Source organism: Manis javanica, chromosome 15 (genome assembly GCF_040802235.1).
Source record: "Manis javanica isolate MJ-LG chromosome 15, MJ_LKY, whole genome shotgun sequence".
In the NCBI taxonomy this organism is placed as follows: domain Eukaryota; kingdom Metazoa; phylum Chordata; class Mammalia; order Pholidota; family Manidae; genus Manis; species Manis javanica.
The window spans coordinates 68,565,728-68,584,673 of NC_133170.1; the positions used below are offsets into that span (position 1 = coordinate 68,565,728).

General features: G+C 44.7%; 2 protein-coding genes across 9 annotated transcripts in view; one reads left to right on the top strand and one right to left on the bottom strand.

Moving 5' to 3' along the window:
- The window catches only part of ATP2A2 (ATPase sarcoplasmic/endoplasmic reticulum Ca2+ transporting 2), a 51,935-nt gene extending 45,226 nt beyond the window's left edge, over positions 1-6,709 (top strand). For 2 of the 3 annotated variants that reach the window (XR_005060233.2, XR_012125545.1), the window contains exons 17-21: positions 635-720; positions 996-1,129; positions 1,746-1,863; positions 1,952-3,577; positions 5,907-6,709. Coding sequence is in view for 1 of the 3 variants with exons in the window: in XM_037014246.2 (XP_036870141.1) it covers positions 635-720; positions 996-1,129; positions 1,746-1,863; positions 1,952-2,072; positions 5,907-5,920 (473 nt within the window). In the remaining 2 variants the exon portion in view is untranslated. The remainder of the gene's footprint in view (positions 1-634; positions 721-995; positions 1,130-1,745; positions 1,864-1,951; positions 3,578-5,906) is intronic. The other variant, XM_037014246.2, reaches the window with a different exon arrangement.
- The window catches only part of ANAPC7 (anaphase promoting complex subunit 7), a 28,996-nt gene continuing 16,748 nt past the window's right edge, over positions 6,699-18,946 (bottom strand). For 2 of the 6 annotated variants that reach the window (XM_017665952.3, XM_037014250.2), the window contains one exon: positions 16,811-17,676. In XM_017665952.3, coding sequence (XP_017521441.2) covers positions 17,487-17,676 — 190 coding nt within the window. In that variant the 3' untranslated portion in view covers positions 16,811-17,486. Of the gene's footprint in view, positions 6,995-7,810; positions 7,865-8,571; positions 8,617-10,279; positions 10,365-16,810; positions 17,677-18,946 lie in introns of those variants that run through there. The other 4 variants (XM_017665954.3, XM_073222819.1, XM_037014248.2 and 1 more) reach the window with 4 other exon arrangements.

An 18,946-nucleotide genomic window follows, 5' to 3' on the forward strand; every position in this document is an offset into this window, starting at 1 on the left:
GGCTTGCTGTGTTAGGGCAGGTGTGTGTGTGTGTATGTCTCTCTCCTAGTGGTGCTGTCACATAGGGACATTCCCTTATTCATAAGTCTCTTTTCTCTACTATCCCTTGTTGCTTTGTAATAGACTTACTGAATTCAGAGGTAATTGGGACAAGGGGTCCCAGAATCAGCTTTGGGCATGCTATGTTGCTCAGTGTCCTGCACTAACTGCTCTAATGGCATTTCCATAGAAGGGTTCTGCCAGGCCCTTGATGGAGCAAATAAATTAATGTACAGCTGGTAGCATCAGTTTGCCTAAAAGTCACGGATGGTGTGATCTGGTCCTCCGACTTGGCACAGCCGTGTGTGGAGAACACACATGCCTACAGCCTTCTGTGTTGACTGTGTAAAAGTCCTGTCCCTTCCAATGCATACTCTCACAACTTTTAGAACCATGCCTGGTTCTCCTATCTAGAGTCACTGCTCTCCTTGCAGAAGCCCTTGGTCTGGCTACTTTGGCTGATGCAAGTGAGCAGGTGCTGGTGGCTGCCATTGACATATCCTACATGTCTGTCCATGTCTGGGGTTGGCCCACGAGGCAGCACCTGCAGGGCTGGCTGCAGATCCTGCGTCAGCATCGTCATGTCTGTTCCCAGGTTACGTTGGTGCTGCTACTGTGGGTGCTGCTGCGTGGTGGTTCATTGCTGCAGACGGCGGTCCAAGAGTGTCCTACTACCAGCTGGTATGTAGTCACCTTTCTTTCTGTACCTTAGATGCAGAATGTAAGCCCTCACAAACAAGGTTGCCCATGAGCATTCTGTTTTGGGTGTTTATCAAGTAATCTTAATGCTCAAAGAATAAGCAGCTGCATCTAAGATTATTCCAAAGGACCAGAGCTTCTCTGGGAGACAGGGGAAGCTCTTCTGTGCTCTGTGTTTTGGGTTTAGTGTGAAATTGGTGCATGTACCTTGGAAGTGTGTTTGGCTGATCAGGAACTTGACTGGGCTTTTGTTGCAGAGTCATTTCCTACAGTGTAAAGAGGACAATCCAGACTTCGTAGGAGTGGATTGTGCAGTCTTTGAATCCCCATACCCGATGACAATGGCGCTCTCTGTTCTAGTAACCATAGAGATGTGTAACGCCCTCAACAGGTCAGTGAGTCTTCTCGGCAAGCTGGGGCGAGAGCTCTGACAGCCAGGGTGCTGGCAGAATGTGTGTCGTGGTTGATTGAGGATCACAGGAAAGCACTTCCCTCCCCCAAAAGAAAGGAGAACAAGCAGCACCAGTTTTAGAAGCTTAAGTTGTCATCACCTCCAGGAAGTAGGGGAAGTGCTTAGCCAAAGAGACAGTGGAGGCCAAAATTAGGGGTGAAAACAGGGACTTCAGTACCCCTGTACACCAGCGCCCACAGGGAAGAAGCTCTTGGCCTTGGTGTAAAGATGAGTGGTATCGTGCAATTAAGCCAGTGACAAAAATGGAAATTTCAAAATAGCGTAAGTATCAAGGGCAATTGAGAGCAGCTTTGAGCCCAATGAAATGGAATCTTCTGTGCTGAAATGTAGATGTAAAATTGGAAGTTTGTCCTACATCCGAACATTTTCTTAACTTGGCCACGGTAGAAACTTCAGTCATTAGAATTAGGGCAGTGGGCAATGCCCAGTTAGCCACTGCCGTATTGAAGCCTACTTCCCGACACTCTGTCACTTGGCACATATACATCTGCTTTTTTGGTGGGCGTATTTTCATGAACCTCTCCTTGTTCTGCAGCTTGTCTGAAAACCAGTCCCTGCTGAGGATGCCCCCTTGGGAGAATATCTGGCTCGTGGGCTCCATCTGCCTGTCCATGTCGCTGCACTTCCTAATCCTCTATGTGGAACCTTTGCCAGTAAGCAGTTGTGGGACCCTGGCTGGGGCCTGGCTGCCTCTCCAGCAAGTCTGGTCAGGGAGCTTGATGAGACTTCTTTGTGTTTCAGCTTATTTTCCAGATCACACCGCTGAATTTGACCCAGTGGCTAATGGTGCTGAAAATCTCCCTGCCTGTGATTCTAATGGACGAGACACTCAAGTTTGTGGCCCGCAACTACCTGGAACCTGGTAAAGAGTGTGTGCAACCTGCCACCAAATCCTGCTCGTTCTCGGCATGCACCGATGGGATTTCCTGGCCATTTGTGCTGCTCATAATGCCCCTGGTGATCTGGGTCTATAGCACAGACACTAACTTTAGTGATATGTTCTGGTCTTGACTGACAGTTTTACATAAAGAAGATGTTTAACTTAATCAATTAATTTTTTTATTGTTTAAAGCAACTGTCTATTTCTGCTGAATTTTCACATGAATATATTGGCTGGTGAAGGAGGTTTCATACTCTAGATTTTGTTTTGCTTTTTCTGACTCCAGTGGGGCAAGATTTTCCTTTTTTATACACATAATTAAAGTGTCCATTGACATGTACAGAGAACTAACACTATTTTATGCAAATATTTTTTTGTAGATGAAAAAGCATGTACAGTGTTCTGTTTAATACTCATCCTTGTAAAAAACAAAAAAATAGTTGAGCCAGCAGACATTGTCAGCAAATTAATTGGCAGCGATTTTAGGAACTGAATGTGTGTGGTGTTTTCTAAAACTAAATAGCATGTATTGTGTCTTTTGCATGATCATCTGGACTTAATCTGAGATCACAGTCTAATTTTTATTCATAAGCCAATTTTTCTGCACTGAGCAGAGTACTGCTACCTCAGTCAGTATTTTTGGTTTGCCACTCCTCTCACCCCTCTCTTAGCCCACATTCACCCCCCACCTCCACTCCTGGCCCTGCTCGGCTGCTTCTCCTGTAGGTTTTTGATGGTTCTGTTTACATCAGTCTTAACAAGAGGTATGCTTGTTCTCGCTTGTGCAGAAAACATTGTTCAGATTCAATCGACTGGGTTTGTGTCCCCCACATAGTTTTTAAGGTTATTTATTTAAATGTCTAATGTGTTTTATTGTAACAGACATTGTTTTGCCAACATTGCCTATTTCAGTGGCACTTCACAATCTAGTTTAAAAAGAAAAATAAAACATTTTAAGTGGACAGAAAAATAACTGCCTTGTTTTTAACTCATAAGTGGCTTAGCTTGAACTAATAGATGTGTCCAACTTTCTCTTAAAGTTCTTAGCTCAGAACTTTAGTTTTACTGTGCTAGAGGGAAGGAAGATTCCTGTTTTGTTGCATAGGTAGTTGTAGGAATTTTATTTCTTATTGTACAGGCACTAATTGTCATCTATGATAAATTTTATGCAAGTCTGTGCTGGCCTGTTTTAGCCTGGTGTAGAGAACTAAGGGCGTACGTGTGTGTGTGTGTGTGTGTGTGCACGCGCGCACGCACGCACGTGTTTGCGTGTGTGCACGTTTTTGTAAAAATCTGTAAATAGCACATGACCAAATGAACATATTGTATAGAACTATTTTTATTTGAATGTCGCACTAACCAACACCATCGTTGCTATGATAAATATTTGTGCATGTTTGCGATCAGTCTTACCAACAGTGTATAAGTCATTAACAGTCCTAACTGTGGTGTTTTCCTCCAATGCCTTCCAACATCCATCAACTAACGTGAGTATTCCCTGGAATTTAGATGCTTTAAAAGTCTAAAGGTGACTCCCAGTGACATGAATGACATGAAAAGCGCCTTGTGTTGGGCACTGCTATGCTGTGACTGTTCCACATGATGCGTGGTAGGCCACATTAGCTGACCTGAGGTGTGACTCACGTAGACTCCATGCTACCTAGGACAGTGGCACTTCCAAGGGGAAGAAAAACGTGTTTTGGTCAGACTGATGGGCTGAGGGAGCTGTGCCCTTGCTAAGTTCCAAGGATTCACAAAAATTTCCCTTGGTTTTCTTGATCTTTGTTAGCTATAAGGACTCACCCCAGAACCTTGCTACCTGATGCATTAAAAAGCCAGTGAAAATAAGCAACTGAGCCAGTGAACTCACGCATCCATAGGCTTATCTTAAATAGGCCACCTTTTTTCACCTTCTGGGTCACATCCTTGCAATTGAGACTTGTCTTCTCTTCAGGGTACCTTCAAGCACAGTTACTAGGGCATGGCTCTGCTCAGCTAGCAAAACCCCAAGCTAGTTGTTAGCCAAGGGGAAGGAGGTCTAGGCAGTAGCTCGCATTGGGTGGGCTGGCAGCTCCTCCCTGTGAGGTCGAGTGCTCTCATGAAGGTACTATGACCTCAGACATGAGGCCATGAGGCCAGCCAGAAGATGTGATAGAAATGCTTGGAGTTTGGAGAAGTGTTAACAGGTATACAGTAGGGCAAGGTGTAAGAGGATGGAAGTAGAACATGGAGACTGACCCTAAGTGCAGAGTCCTGGCCACTGAGGCCTCTCTCAAAGGGAGGTTTGCTTGGCAGAGAATGTAGCAGGGTAGGTTTTGCAATGTTAGCATCGGGGTGTAAGGAGAAATGGGTTGAGTGGAGCAAATGTAAGGAGTGTCTTGGCTGCAAACCAAAACAGGATGTGTGAACGGTGTGCTATGCAGTGGAAACCAAACTAACCAAATAGGTGTCTTTTCCCGACTCAGCTCTTGGATCTAGTGGCCTTTACAAAAGTTGAGTGGGGTTTGCTGCTGTAGGAGATACACACGACCCCACATCATGGCCCTGGGTTGGCTGCCACCTTGTGGTTTCTCAGCTGCAGGCCTGTCTCATCCAGAAGGGCGGTTTGGGCACCATGCCCCTCAGACCAGACAGCTGGGAGTGTGGAGGACGCACAGCTGCCTCAAGCAGAGTCCCTCTGCCCACTCTGCTTTGGACTTTGCCGCTGAAAAACACATCTGCCTCAGTGCCTCCTCAGCAAGTGTGCTGCTGTGGACACATCCCTGGCCCCAGGCCTCTGTCCTGCGGCAAGGAGCAGGTCCCTAGCATGGGAGGGAGGCACTGTCCATCTCTGCTTTCGCCCAGATTGGGCCATGTCCTCCTCATAACTATGGTGTACATGCTGTCAGCTGGGTTGAAGGCCCATCCCATCAGAGCATGTGCATTCTACCGCCCTGTGTTACTACTTTAGAGCTCGGCCTGGAAGACAGCACTGTCCCTCCACCTCACATCACCTTACTTGGACACCAGGCCAACAGCTCATTCTGCATCTACTGGGTGCAGGTGATCGTTCTGTAGGGAGAGCTACACAGTCAGCAAACTGCCAGCCTCCCCAATAAGCAGCTGCTACCACATCACCCTCAGACTGGGGCCTCAGTCCCCTGAATGTCCCATTGGTGGGCAGACCTCAAGAATATGGAACCACAAGTGTTAGCTCAGTGTCTCCCAAGCACCACCTCACTGCCCAGAGCCTGAGCTGCCTGCATTTTAAGTGCCAGTGAGCTAAGTCAGCTGTTGCCTTTTTAATTTCATCAAGTATTGTCAAAGCCACCACCTTGCAGTTCATAATGAGGGTGCTCTCCAGCCATCTTTCTTGAAAGGAATGGCATCTCCCGGCAGTTCCCCTTCTAGGATTGGGTAGGGCATTACAGGCTGGCCCCTGGAGAAGGACAAGGAGAGCTAGAGGCTTTGTGCTCCTTACCACACTGTTCACTTCATCAGCCTTCCCCTCTGCACTGCTAACCAGTAACTGTTCCTCTCCTGCCCTTCTCACTTCTGTTCTACCTGAAGCGATGGTCTGCCTGGTGGAATTCTCTAAACCAGGGGTGGTGGCCTTTGCCCTGTGGCCAGATGACACTAGGCATCTGTGTTGGCAAGCCACTGCTATGGGATGCTCCTGTGTGGGCGGCATCTTGGGGACAGTTAATCAGAAATGCTGGTCTTAAAGTCTTAAAAAATAAAACAGTATTTCTTTCCACCTGTCACTGTTAAAACAGTTATTCTAACATTTCCTCCCCATGTTGCATAAAGCTGATTTCCTCTCTCTTTCCTTTTCAGCAATACTGGAGTAACCGCTTCCTAAACCATTTTGCAGAAATATAAGGGTGTTCGGTTGCGTGCATGTGCGTTTTTAGCAACACATCTACCAGCCCTCTGCATGACTGATGTTGGGGAAAAAAGGAAAGTAGAAAAAAGTCCCCAACTCTGTGTGTTATGTGGAGGAAATGTGTATTACCAATGAGGTTTTTAGCTTTTAAATCGAAATAATTACAGATGTACAATTTAGCTTAATGAATCAGAAAGCCTCTTCAGAGGATTTTGGTTTGTTTGCTGCAAGGAGAAAATGAGGTTCTGAAACATTATGCAAGAACTTAGAGCCATCAGCCAAGTCTCCATATTTCTCTGCAAAATGTCATAGTTTATATAAATGTGCAATATTCAATTGTAATGCATGCCTTCAGTTGTAAGTAGCCAGATTTCTCTATGGCGTCATTGAAACATGCTACTTTTTAATTGGCCCTGTACAGTTTTGCTTATTTATAAATTTATTGAAAACACTACAGGTGTTGAATGGTAAAATGTAGGCCTCAGTTCATAACTTGTTATTGTTTTGAGTGTGCAAACAGCTATTTTGCACTGTATTAAATGTAACTTATTTAATGAAATCAGAAGCATAGCCAGATATTGGTGCAATACAAATATTGTGATGCATTTAATCTTAATAAAATGGTAAACATCAATTTGCCACAATGCATGTTTGACTTTAGACTGTAAATAGAGATCAGTTGTTTATTTCTGTGCTGGTAACAACAAGCATTGCACAGACAAGGTTTCAGGTAAATAAATCTATTCTACCATAAGTTAACAGTGTGGTGCTGACTCTTCTCCCATGTGAGGGGGCGGGGGTGATGTGCACTGAGGGCCTCCAGCCCTGTGCAGTATTGCCCTCATGGGGTAAGTTCTTGGATTGGACTTTTTAGGTAGGAGAGCAGAGTGGTAGAGGGTCTGTCCGGATGACAAGACTGATAAAATATTCTTGCTTCAGGGGGAAAGTTGCTTGTATGGCCAGTAGAGTTTCCTTAGATAGTTTACAGGGTAATACGTCAGCAGCTTGGAGATGGTAGCCATGGAGAGAGATTTTCATACTGTTCAAATGCAAAATAAACGTAAAATTCTTTTGTTAACATAGAAAAGAGAACTGAAATAGAACTGAAGCAGGTACTGAATTCACTTGATGGTTATTTAGTGCTTATCTGCCAGGGATGGGTTTGGAATTGGGGCTTATCTCTATTTTCTAGATTCACTAAGATAATTCTTCTCTCTCTTAAAAATTCAAAGATGCAAGGGTATTTGGATGATTCTATAAACCTAGTAACAAACGTATATATACAAGTCCTATCAACTCTACAGATACAGAAAAAAACATTTGCTAAAATTTACAACCACTCAACTTAAAACTTGAGTATCCAACTTCCATTTAATAACATAATGAAAAACAAGCCAGAAGAATAGAAAAAAACAAAATTAGACTCCCTGTTTGCTATTGTCCACCACTTAGCACGCATTATGGAGAGTTATCGTGATCAGACAGGAAAGGAAGCTGCCTAGGTGTGAACGCGGAACCCAGCAATCATACTGCATCAACAGAAACTGGCTCTTGAGGATCTGCAGCGATCTGCATCCTAGGGGTGGTCTGAAACCTCAAGGCATGAATTTATAAAGTCCCTGGCAGCACCACTAGGCACCTGGTATGAATACATGTAAATTCTCTCTACAGGAAGACACCTTCATTTTATGTCTTGGGAAATCTAGTTATTTTTCAGACCAGCAGACAGTAAAAGATATGCAAGTATGTACACACACAAAACAAGCACCCACGAGTGAGAGCCAACAAAAATGAGCATTACAGACCCACCCAGATGTCACCACTGGAGTATTAGATATAAATCAACCACACTTACCTTGTTTAAAGAAAAGTAGACGTACTTGAAAATCTGCAGGAAACAGAAAATGAACGTAGCACATAGGAAAATTAAATGGAATCCAAGAAATGAGAAGTACCACCACCAAAATTTAAAACTTGTTGGATGAATGTGGCATCAGAGTGGACACAGCAAATTAACAAATTAGAAAACATGAGAAGAAATTATCCAGAATGCAGCAGAGAAAGAAAAACTGGAAAATATGGAAGAAAGGTTAAAATACCTGGAAAAAAAAAAAGGCCAAAGTCAAACAAACATACATGCCATCATGGTTTTCAAAAGATTAGAGTGGTATTACTTGAAGAGATAATAAGAATTTTCTAGAACTGGTAAAGCAATTCTCAGATGAAAGAATCCCAACAAATCCCAAACAGGATAAATAAAAAATTGAGTCCTGAACATAGTGTAGTGATCTGCAGAAAACCAAAGACAAAGAAAAAAGCAGCAGAGGGGGAAAACAATTACCTTTAAAGGAGTGACCACTGCCGACTTCACAGTAGTCAGTGGAAGCCAGAAACGAGAGGAATGACAGCTTCATGTGCTAAAAGAAATTACTGGCCATCTAGCCTTCTAAAGCTGGAGAAAATACACAGTATTTGAAGATTCAAGAAAGACATTTTCCAACAAAAACAGAGTTCTCTGCCAGCAGACTCACACTGGAGGAAATTCTAGACAGGGACCAGGGGTAAGTAGTCTTAAGTGATCCGAGGGCCTCTCATCCAGGAACATGGTAAGGATACTGGCTAGCTGCACGTGCAGACACGCTGGTACTCCTAGGGTGACCACTAAAAGAAACAGAGGACATACCAACACATTAACAGAAGGGGAAAAAAATGGAAGAAATCTAAAAACAAATAGGATAATAGAAGCTAATAGAGTCAACACCAAACATAATAACATTTACAAGAATATACTAATTGTTACTCCTGTTGCTCTATTTCTGAGAGAGTGATTTCAGCATGACCCAGGTGTTCCTGTTTTGAAAAGCAAACTGGGCTTCTAATGTGCCTGAGGAAGAGACACAAACATGTCCAGCAGTCAGCTAGGAAGTACTGGCTAAGCTGAAATTCTTGCTTTTCCATCAGAATTAGTAGAAATGATAAGATGTACTTTGTACATTTTACTCAAAGTCCCATGATTTCGGACTAAAAATATACAAAGTTTGACATTCATATGTTTGATAATTATAAATCATGACCTGTTAAGCAACATTTCATCAAAAAAAACTGAGTTTACTTTTTAAATAAACTCCATTGATGAACTATCCAACTCCACAAAGTGGGGTGGTAAATAGACATACACTTAGGCCATTTCAGATTTTTTTTGGAAAAATGCACAGAAAACTAGTAACTATGCTTGCTTCTGGGGAAGTAACTGGGAAAAGAAAGGCAGGCTGGGGAAATAACACCATACGTCCTTTTGAAAATTGTGAATCTGAAAAATTACATTGACAAGGATATAACCATTTTCTGGAAAAGCTATGAATAGCCAAAGCAGTGCTAACATTCAGGTTTGGGGGTCTTGCTCTTTAAATAACCAATAATTACGGGTGCTAAGATAGAAAAACTGACCAATGTACAGACGAGAGGGCCCAGAAACAGACGCATTCATCTGAACACCTCATTTACAACCCAGCTTGCATTAAGAGCTCAGTGGGAAAATAAAGTAAATTTTCTAACTGGTGGTTACGTATGCTTAAACATAAATGGGAAGACCAATAACACTGGATTCCTACCTCACACCATACTTAGTAGAGAATGTATTTCTAACTTTGACATAAGGATTTCTAAAGAATTAGAAAATATAAAACCATAAAGATGGATAAATACAACTATATTAAAATTAAGACCCTCTGTTAATCAAAAGAGGCTATGAAGAGAATGAAAAGTCAAGCCACAAGCTGGAAGAAACCAACTCAGATTATGAATTGTATCTAGAATATATAAAGAACTTCTTTGAATTAATAAGACAAACAACCCAATGGTAAAGAGGGCCAAAAAAAAGGAATTTCACAGAAGAGGAAGCCCAGTTAGTTAGTTCCTAGACTTATAAAATGACATTCAATCTTGCTATGAAACAGAAAAATGTAAAGTCATCTCTTACCCACTGTGTTGGAGAAAATGAAGGTTTGATAATATCAAATGTTGGTGAGAAAGTGGGGCAAGGACAGCAGGTGTACATGTAAATTTGTAAAACCTTTAGGAAACAGCTGGACAGTATGTAAAAACAGTAAAATCAAACACATACATACTCTACACCTGTCAATTCCACCGCTGAATATATATAACCCTACAGAAATGTGTGCTATACACAACAGAAGGCTAGATAGCAGCATTGTTTGAAACAAAAAATTAGAAACAACTGAAATGCCCATCAATGGCAGAATAAGATGGAAGTGTTACATCCACATGGGAAAATCACATAGCAATGAAAAATGAATGAACCAACCTACAAAATTCCTGACCAGTCCTCCAAATTTTCAAGGTCATCAAGAACAAGGAAAGTCTGAAAACCTTTCACAGCCAAGAGGAGCCTAGGAAAACATGATCACTAAATGTAAGGTGCTATCCTGGATGGGATCCTAGAGGAGAAAAAGGATATTAGATAAAAACAAGGAAATTTGAATCAACTATGGACTTGTTAATAATCATGTATCATCAATCGTGGTTCATTAATTAATCATAATGAATGTACCATACTAATGTAAGGTGTTAATAATAGAAACTGGGTGCAGGGTATGTGAAACTCTGTACTATCCAATTTTTCTGTATCTAAAATCGTTTGAAAAATAATGTCTAGTAATAGTAAATGAACAAGTGATAGCACCAATATGGATCAATTTTAAAATAATGCTAAAGATAGCATGGAAGAATACAAACAACATGGCTCCAGTTACATTAAGAACAATCAAATAAATGTGCTGTTTGGGATAAAAAGGTAAAAATAAAAATACACAGTAACTATTATTTTGCAGGTGAGAAAAATGTGCTCACCATTTGCCCAAGGTTCACTGAATTTCCAGGGTCAGAAATAAAAGCATTAAAATTCAGGCAGTGCTTACCTCTGCCAGGGGTAGGGGGTAGAGAGGAATGCAAGCAGGGAGGGAATGGGATGTGAACAGGTTCGAGCACATGAGGCTTCCAGATTATGGGTATGTTTTGTTTTAGTCCTGGGGAAAGTATATGTGTGCTCTACGGGTTCTTTAAACACATTTTCACATACTTCTATATATATGCTGTATTTCAGACTTTACGTTTTTATTAAAAAATAAATCCTTGTCTGGCCTCTGGGCAAGCTCTGGACCCTGGTGTCCTGGCAGAACTATTCTGAGCAGGACGCTGCTGTCTCCTAAATCTCCTTAGGAGGCTGCGCACAGCCCTGACCTCTGAGGTAGCTCCCCAGCTCCCCTAGGCTGACAGAAGTTGCCAGGCTTGAGTTTATGTCCACCATTGCAAAAAAAGCTCCAGATGTGGACTGTAAGAGGCCATTTCTGTCCCTTCCTGTCACACACCAGCAGGCTCAGCAAAGCAGCAACAGGAGAGTGGAGAGCAGCCTGGGCCTGTGGGGGTGTCAGGGTTTAGCTTGTTTCAACCCATCAAGGATGTAGGACTTCAGTCTGGGCACTACTCGGGCTGGAGGGTAGAGCCTCTCTCAGGACAGATAGCTGCTTGCTGCCCTTTTCCCACTTAATTCCAAGATGACATCCTTCACTGCTGCAGGGGACTGACAAGGTAGATGAGCCAGTGGTCCAAGAGGACTGAGGTCATGAGTGGAAGATAATCCAAAACTTTAAAAATAATTTCCCTGAGTCACAGGCCCACGTAGACACTAAGGGGGGCTCAGAGCAAATCTGCTGATCCAGCACCAAAGGGGGCCCCACCCACGGGCCAGAGGACAAGGCTCATGTCCACTGGGATGCTGATCCCCAAAGGTCCCCAAAGGACCAAGGTTTAGTCCTGGGAGGCCTCTCCCCTCCCATGCTCCTAAATTCTCTTCCAAAGGAACATGGAGGCACAGAGCAGCCAAGGAAGCTGCCCACGGCCACAGGAGGTCTCCCACAGGAGGTCTCCACCTGCTGGTGGAGAGAGGCCGTCCTTCCAAAGGCTCGGGGCCTCCTAGTGGGCAGTGGGAGTCCTTTCAAGGGGGCACTGAAGGAAGGCTGGGGATGCAGACTGGTCACAAGAAGCCAGCACCCCCCAACCCACACAGTAACTTCAAGCACAGTCTGCCTCAGCCCTAAGGCAGGTAAGATCTGACCTTGGTCCAGGAAGCAATCCCCAATCCAGAGCCAGCAAGGGCTGTCCTCTGAGGGAAGAGGCCCCAAATCCCAAACGCCCAAGAAAAGGCAGAGTCCTCAGCAACCCTCACCAGAGTCTACCACCAGCTCCCAGCTCCAGCCAGGGTGTGTGAGGTGGGAGTTTCAGAGAAGGAAGCTCCTGGTTTGCCCCTAATCTGAAGCTGATGGACTTTCCTGGGTAGATTTGGGCAGCCAGAAGAGGCCACAATGACCAGAGAGGGGAGGCTGTGGGGCTGTACAGAAAGAGGGCCAGCCACCCAGCTGCTCTGAAGGTTCCAAAAAAGATCACTATACACTTTAACTCTGAAATTCCCCTCCTGGGAATTTCCCCAAAGAAGGAAAAAGCTGTGAGCACAAAGGAGGTTACCAGAGGATTGTTTAGAGACAGACACTGGAAGATTTAGGGTCAGCTAGAGCTGCATCCTGACGGTGACGCCCTTGCCAGAGAGCATGGCCAGCAGCCTTTCAGTCCGTGAAACTGAAGACTGTGGTGGGACAGAAATATGCTTATGGCAATCCGTTTTCTCTTTAGCAGACTATAAAGATGTGGTGAGATCATGGTTAAGAACATAGTAAAGCGTAAAGCACCAGGACATGTAAGAAACCCTGGACATGTGAAAACAGCTAACATGCTCATCTGAGATTGCTCATTTATGAGATGCGGCTAATTCCATCCATGCCTCAGGCTGTGAGGCTAAGATGTGATAACACAGGCAAAGGGCTTGCCTCTTGGCCCAACCCAGATGAGCACTCAAGAAATAGTTCAAGCAAAAATCAAAATCATGAAATATATATCACATCTAGGACTATAGTAAAAAACAAACGACACTGGTGTTGGTGAGGGTGTGGAAATAAGCACTCTTATCCCATTGTTGGGGTGCCACCTGACGGCATCCATCAGAGTCTTAACATACTGAGACCCAAATTCCACTTAAAGGAACTTGACATCTGCATGTCTTTGGAACATTATGCCAAACTATATTCATGACAGTGCAGACTGTAATGATTATATACAAAAACTGTAAACAACTGTCCACCAATAGCAGGATTATAGAAAATGTTCTGTCCACAGAATGGGATTCTGGAAATGTCAAGATGAATAAACAGCACACTGGCAACACTAGCAGCCCTCATCTCCGGGTGTGAAGTGTGACCACTTTAGTCTACTTTCATGCATGTATCACTAGGTTAAAGCCTCAAAACTGTTTTTCTAAAGGTAGTACTGGAAGCTTAATGTTGCAGAGCAACACTGGGATTTCAGCAGAGATTGGAAAGATGTATTCATTTTATACCTTTTTAAATTTTTTTACATATGTTAACAGAGTTGGCTGGATAGTAGGATTGCTGGCCATTTCTTTACAGCTTTTTTGTCTTGTAGGGTTTTAAATATATATATATGTATGTATTTATGTACCTTCAAATTTACCATCTTAGCCATTAAGTGCTGTTTGGTGGCATTAAGTTCATTCACATCGTTGTGCAATCATCCCCACCCTCCCACCGCCAGAACTTGTTCAACATTCCACATGGATACTTGTCCCCTTTCAACACTAACTCCCCATTCCCCCTCCCCCAGCTAACCACCATTCTATGAACTTGACTCCTCTAGTTATCTCATGTGATCATACAGTATTTGTCCTTTTGTCAAGGATCATCCATGCTGTAGCATGTGACAGGACTTCTTTACTTTTTAAGGCTGAATATGGTTTGATTGTATGTATATTACATTTTGTTTACCCATTCATCCAAAAATGGCCACCTGGGTGGTTTCCAGCTTTCAGCTATTAAGAATAATTCTGCCATGAACATGGTTGTGCAAGTACCTGTTTTGAGACCCTGCTTCATTTCTTTTGGGTATATACCCAGAGTGAAATTGCTGGATCATATGGCAATTGTTTAAATTTTTGAAGAACTACTGGACTGTTTTCCACAGTGGCTGTATTATTTTACTTTCCCACCAGCAATGCGCAAGGGTTAAACTGTTTTCTTCTAATGGCTTCTAAAGAGGCTGACTTAACAGGATTCTGGTTTATTCCTGGTGTTGCAGATACTGTGGTTGTGAAATCAGTGACATGTTCTGTGCTGTCAACACCACCATCTCCCACAGGAATCTGGGAAAACCACACATACCCTGGCACTGGCTGGTGGCGGCCAAGGTGTAGCTAGGGCAGGCTGGAAGCATCTAGAGGACAGAAGCCTGCCCTTTGTGCCCGAAGAGGAGAGGTGGCTGCTGGTTCACCCTCCCACTGCCCCAAGGTAGGGAGGCTCCAGAGGGAAGTGGAAAACCTTAGCAAGGCACTTACTTACCTCAACAGGCCCTCCCATGCCAGGGATTCTCGGCTGGCCTGGCTGAGGCTGCTGACCCTGGAAGCCCGTGAGGTGCTTGTTGAGTCAAGACTTGCTGCCTATCATCATCAGAATGTGGTCACTGCAGAGACAGTGCCTGTGGCCTTGGGGCTTGCTGAGCAGGCCTGGGCACAGGCTCCAGAGACCTGGTCATAAAGGTGCTCCCACACCCACAGACAGCTGCAGAGTGGGGCCCCCAGGGGCTTTTTAAAGGTCAGGCTTGCTGCTTTTGGGACCCTCAAATCCCCTTTCCCTGGCTTCTCAACATTTGGACCAGGGAAGACCTTAATCAGAATAGGAAGTCAGGTTGGGAGTGATTACAAATGCAGATTTCTGGGCCCAGGTCTGGACTTGGATTAAGGTTTGGTGCTGGGCCTGGCAATCTGCATCATTGGGAAGCATGCTCTAGTTTGAGAATTAGATTTGGGCAAAAGTTGCCCAATTCTCTGAAGAAGAATTCAGAGGAAGGGTGTGGTCCCTAAACTAAAACTAGCCAGGAACACTCCTGAGTTCAGCCCTGTGGGAGCCACATCTGCCAGGTCCTTAGACACAGCAAGAGTTGAGTAGAGTTTGAAGGCCTAAACTGGAGGGCAGGGAGCACCCTTATGACCCTGCTCAGCTGAGGGACTTCCAAAAGGGCAAAAAGGCTACAGAGATACCACCAGTCCCCAGTTCCCCAGGGAAGATTGGCAGTCTGGCATTTACCCTGCTGCTGCTGACGTTCACAACCAGCACCATGCTGAGCTCCTTGTGGGCTTACTCAGTCCTCAAGCCCAGCGGCAGATGTGGGAGCCCGGCAACAAAGGCTAACTACCCAGGGGAGGCCCCTGACCCATAGCTCTGACGGTAGGAGAGCTGGGACCTTTAGAACCCAGCCCAGTCTGATTCCAAATCTGTGGTACAATCTAGAAGTGGAGGGAAAGAAATACTAAGAATCAGTTAAAACATCCCCATATTGGCTGTGTGAGACTTCAGACACCGGAAGGCACCTGTGGTGACTGTGGGCACCTGGGGGGCCTCCCTTGTCAGGTTCCTTGCTAGAAAGGTAGCTCAGCGGAACAGCCAGAGGGCCGGGCAGCCTGATTCTGTCACTGCTCCATGGGGCTTCTCACGCTTGGATTTTTTGAGAGCAGCTGATAGTGGCAGTGCCAGGCACAATCTTCTGCACCATCCAAGTTAATCTCCTTTCTCGGATGTGCACCCAAGAGTGGTTTCAATTCTGTCAGGTGCTCTAAAAACGTATCCTCAGTTGCATCTTCTAACTTGATTGTCACCCTGAGTGTGTCAGGAAGGAAACACTGGTGCCGCCGGTGGGAGGGGCCTGAGGAGTCCAGCCCAGGTGTTGCTGGGAGGCAGGGGCTTGGGATACCCAGGACAGGCTGATCCAGGGACTTCCAGCAGAGCTGAGAGGGACCAGCCCAGGAAAGGGGAGGAACATGAGGGTGCTGACAGAAGGTGATGCATAGGGTCTGGGCTACAAGGAACACCCTGACCCTGCAGGAGTTACAGGAGTCACAGGGACCAGTCTGTCACACAGAAACAAGATCAGGGGGGTGGGGCTGGACGTCCCCCTAAGTCAGGAATGACAAAGAGGTTTCGCCTTTTATCCCATCGTACTGGACGGTAAACTGAAAACGATGAGGTTGGCATCCTGAAGTAAGGACTGAGGCCAAAGAGCACTGTCTTCTCCAGGCCACATGTTTACCAGGTGTGACCCCAACTTGACAGGTGAGCTCATTAGAAACTGCTCAATCAAATGCTGCTGCCCAGGCATTCAGTTCTCATATCAGAAGATATTTTTAACAGTAACTTTTGCCCATTTTAAACTGCAGTTACCAGATGTTCCAAGCTCCTAAACAGCTATACACTTATACTGTTTTTACACTTCAGAACTTTCCATTTACCTCAAAATCATAATATTAGGCAATGCCTTCAACTAATTGTAATGAGAATCTGGCGTCAGCTGTGTCATCCCTTATACCTTCACCTCTGAGTTAACTATATAGTCAAAAGCATCGCGTTTTTAAGAAATGAGGGGGAGAAGGTTGGTGAAGTCTCCCAGCACCAAGCCCAGGGAATGAGCCCCCACAACAAAATGCTGACAGACAGACCTCAGCACCCCTGACAGAGTGGACAGAATCTGGGGGTACTTCACTGATTGAAAACACAAATAGATGAATCAGCATTACCTGAGGTTCCCCATCCATCCAGCTCCCAACATTCTGGGAAGAAAAGGAGTCTATTTATAGTAAATAATTCCAGGGCTGAATCAATTGTAAGAGACCGAAAAATAAAAAAATCTATAAAGGGCTTCCATTCTGATCAACCCAACACCATTACTGTACAAAAAACAGTTTTATTAGTTAATTACCCAGGTGCACCTCTGTTCATGCTCTAGGTCACACCTGTTTCTCAGATCCTGCCCAGGCTCACAGGCAAGTTACCAGATTAGCAAATAGGAAGATTGTTCTGCAAAATAGCAATTGTCAGCTTAAGGCATTACTAACATTGCAGAATGAAGCAAGGTTCCTAGGGATGTTTGGACAGCCCAGGACGATGATTTCTGGGACAGAAAACCCTGAAAGCGTCGGCCTGTGCTGCTATCTATCTTGAGAGATGACACGCTTGCTCTGGGTGACAGGTCACTCCTTTAAACTCATCCACAACTGTCACAGACAGAACACTGTCTATTCCTGGTTTTCAGATTTAGAAATTAGTTATACAAAAAGCACTCTGTCCCAGAGGCCCTGACATGTCTGTGAGCCTCCCAGAGTGCTCACCTGGTCCTCCCTGGCTGGAGCGGGGGAGGATGGAGATATATGGAAAGTTGGGTCAGGCTCAGTTTTTAAAAATGAAGTCACTACTAGAAATATGGAGCCAGGGGCAGAGACCCCTGCTGTATCACATGCTGAATCATTGTCCTCCCAGAGAGCGGGCTCCTACGGGTTCCTTCAGTCCACGGAAGTGCTCACAGCAGGGCAAGCCAGTGTGGCCACGGAGCTGCCGCCTGCCTCACTGCATGCCGAACCACTGCTCCTGGTCAGCCCACTGGGCCGCCTCACTGTCGCTGCCCTCCAGGTCCCCTTCTTCCCCACTCCCTTCCATGTCGTCCACATCCTCCTCCTGAGTGGCATCCGTGGGACTCTCCTCCTTCTCCATCTTCTGCATCCCCTCTAGAGACTTCTGGTCATTGGGGTCCAAACTAGGGGACAACAAAACAAAGGAGAGGCCTGAATCTCTGCCTTGCTTCTTGCTGGCTGATGCGTCATCTCCCTAGCATGGAGGTGAAATGACCACCGAGTCACAGAGAAACTGCTAACGCCTGGCCTCTCCAAACAACTCTGGGTCCACAGGCAGGATCAAGGGAGTCCACCACTAGAAATAAAAACAGGCATCTTGTCCTAATTTTTAGAATTCTCAATTTGAGCTTTTCTCCACATATTTCTTGAACCTTTTCACTTATTTCCCCCTAGCACTCTGCTAGAGGAAGATACTAGATAACACAAATGAAAAAGTAGCAACCAGTCATTAACAGAAAAATTCAAATGTAGTTCCTCAACAGTATTGGGTTTTCAAGCTACAGGGTTACAGAAAATATATACTTATTTTCCTGTGAGTAAAATAGTTCCATGTTCTTACAATACAGTTAAACACATCAGCATTTCAGCAGTCAACCAAAATCATCAGGCTTACCACAGAACAGATGAGGCCCCAGGGCCCAAAGCTACCTGTCCCCAGGAATTCGAGTTCAGAAGTTAAGCATCATTACACATGCCAAAATCCCTAAAGTACAGAGGCTCCAGCCCAGGAAAGGGAAGGAACATGAGGGCGCTGACAGAAGGTGATGCTCATTTATTTACCTGGCTCCTGAGCAATTCATCCTCTTGCCTTTGTCACGATCACTTAGGCCAACATGTGTACAATTGCAAGCAAATCCTGCCTCTAATGAAAGTCCGGTATTTTATTTTCTCACTTGCCTCTGCGCCTCCAAAACGCAGATAAAACCCACTTTGGAATCCTGTTCCTACTGACCTAACTGTAGATTGATCTGTAACATCTTTTCTTCTGTGATAGCTTCATACAGTCCTCACCCACACCCAGGGCTCCCCGCCCACTGGGCTAGGCTCCCACCTTGCCTTCTAGAGACTGCTAGGAAAGCACTTAAGCATGAGGTATCGATCAGTGTGCACATCCGAGACTGAGCGCTCCCGGAACCGCAGCATTCCCAGTGGCAACTCAGATGCCAGGCACACGAGTGGTGCTCAACTGCTGAACAAGTAAATGGATGTGACCAGGCTCGATTACAGACAGGCCTTCACCGTCCCTCACAGACACACAGACACCTTCAAAGAAATCACTTCTTATTAAACAGTAAGAATACCACTATTTATTTAGTATTTACTATGTACCAGGCACAGTGCTAAGAGCTTTACATGGAAAAATTTAATCCTCATTTAATCATTTAATAACTA